Source organism: Mandrillus leucophaeus, unplaced genomic scaffold, assembly GCF_000951045.1.
Source record: "Mandrillus leucophaeus isolate KB7577 unplaced genomic scaffold, Mleu.le_1.0 Scaffold181, whole genome shotgun sequence".
Classification (NCBI taxonomy): Eukaryota; Metazoa; Chordata; class Mammalia; order Primates; family Cercopithecidae; genus Mandrillus; species Mandrillus leucophaeus.
The window spans coordinates 879,835-881,448 of NW_012101821.1; the positions used below are offsets into that span (position 1 = coordinate 879,835).

Consider the following 1,614-nt stretch of genomic DNA (forward strand, 5'->3'; position numbering starts at 1 on the left):
GCGCTCCCCAGAAGCCGGCTCGGCACACAGCGCACCCCAGCGGCCGCGTGGCCTCCTTCCAGCCGCGGCCACTTGGCTTCCGGAGAGCTCGCCGGGCGCAGCCGCCGCCTCCCTGGAACCAGGGGACTCAAGAGCCTGCGAGAGCCGAACACTCGCGGACCCCAGGGAGGGGAGCGGCAGCTGCGCCTGGCCCCGCCCACCACACCTGGGCGCCCAGAGGACCGCGCGGGGCGGGGCGGGGCAAGAGGCTGGCCTGGCGCTCCTGCCGCTTTGCCAAAAGCCGGCCCGACTGGAGCTGGACGAAGGGGGAGGGTCTCTAGGCCGAGTCCTGTTCTTCCTAGGGAGGGACCCCAGCTGGGGTGGAAAAGCAGTACCAGAGAGCCTCCGAGGCGCTCGGTGCCAACCATGGAGCGGGCCGGCCTCAGCTTCGGGCGGCAGCGACAGCAGCAGCAGCCCCAGCAGCAGAAGCAGCAGCAGAGGGATCAGGACTCGGTCGAAGCATGGCTGGACGATCACTGGGACTTTACCTTCTCTTACTTTGTTAGAAAAGCCACCAGGTAAGAAGAGGACCCACGGAAGACCCGGCCGGGTCATGGAGTGTGACCCGGGGCTTATTTCTCTCTCCTATTGAATTGTGCCCTTCGTTCACCCCTGTTCCCAGGCCCTTTGCTTTTGGAGTAGGTCCTCGGTCCTGTTACGAGGTAGAAACCTCAACTCTAAGCGAGCAGAGTCGAAAAACTCAAGCGTCGAATTTGATACAACTTGCTCACAAAGTTCAAATACAAAAATGTACTTGCCGACCTCCCACCCTCACCCCCGCCCTTCTTGGTATTCCACGGGAACATGATTATTTTCATACATCCGTGCTCACGGGCCTTCCCTTAGCCCCTCTGTAGCTCCCTGGTTCCCCTAAATCCAATCAGCAAAACCCAAACAGTTTCTGAGCCCCTTCCCTGCAGCTCCGGAAGCACCATTTCCAAGTCGGTCTTGGTGGCTCCGCTCCTCCCACGTCCCCCCTTGCCCTGGCCCTGGCTGGGCGGGGAAGCTGGGGTTAGGGACGAGACCACGGGGAAGCCCAAAGGCAACATGACGGAACCTTCCCAAAGTGAGTGCGGTCGCCTGTTCCCCCCTTCCAGTCCCCTGCTTCTCCCGCGCACCTCCTTTCACTCGCTTTTCCGCCGATGGCTGCGCCGCCAAAAGTAGAGATCTACAGAGGAGTTTGCTGCGTGCACACAAAGGGCGAGGGGGAGGCGCCGCCCGGAGCGGACCCCAAGGGGCAGCGGAGACCCCAGAGGCCAGCTCTTTCTGGTCCAGAGCCAAGCGCCGCGGCGGCCCTTGCAGTGGGCGGGGAGGAGGGAGCCTGTCCTTTTGGAGGCGGCTGCGCAGCGAGCAGTCAGGGCGCTCGTGGGAAACGCTCGCGGGAGAGTTGGGGAGGAATTGAGACTGGGAGTAGAGGGAGAAGAAGAATGGAGCAGAAAGTGCTTGGCGGGCGGGTTCCCCGAAGTCTAAGGAGTTGATGGATAGCCGGGGTGCGCGGACTCCAGGACGTGCGCCTTTGCAGAAGGAGTCCGTGCCCAGCTGCCGCCTGCTCTGGGCAGCGCCCGTCGGGCAGCG

At 63.4% G+C, this 1,614-nt stretch overlaps 1 protein-coding gene across 2 annotated transcripts in view; it reads left to right on the plus strand.

The window, feature by feature from the left end:
• Nucleotides 1-256: 256 nt before the first annotated feature.
• Nucleotides 257-1,614, plus strand: part of PDE5A (phosphodiesterase 5A, cGMP-specific) — a 128,829-nt gene continuing 127,471 nt past the window's right edge. The window contains exon 1 of one of the 2 annotated variants that reach the window (XM_011977595.1): nucleotides 257-557. In XM_011977595.1, the coding sequence (XP_011832985.1) occupies nucleotides 406-557 (152 nt within the window). In that variant the 5' untranslated portion in view covers nucleotides 257-405. Of the gene's footprint in view, nucleotides 558-1,015; nucleotides 1,106-1,614 lie in introns of those variants that run through there. The other variant, XM_011977596.1, reaches the window with a different exon arrangement.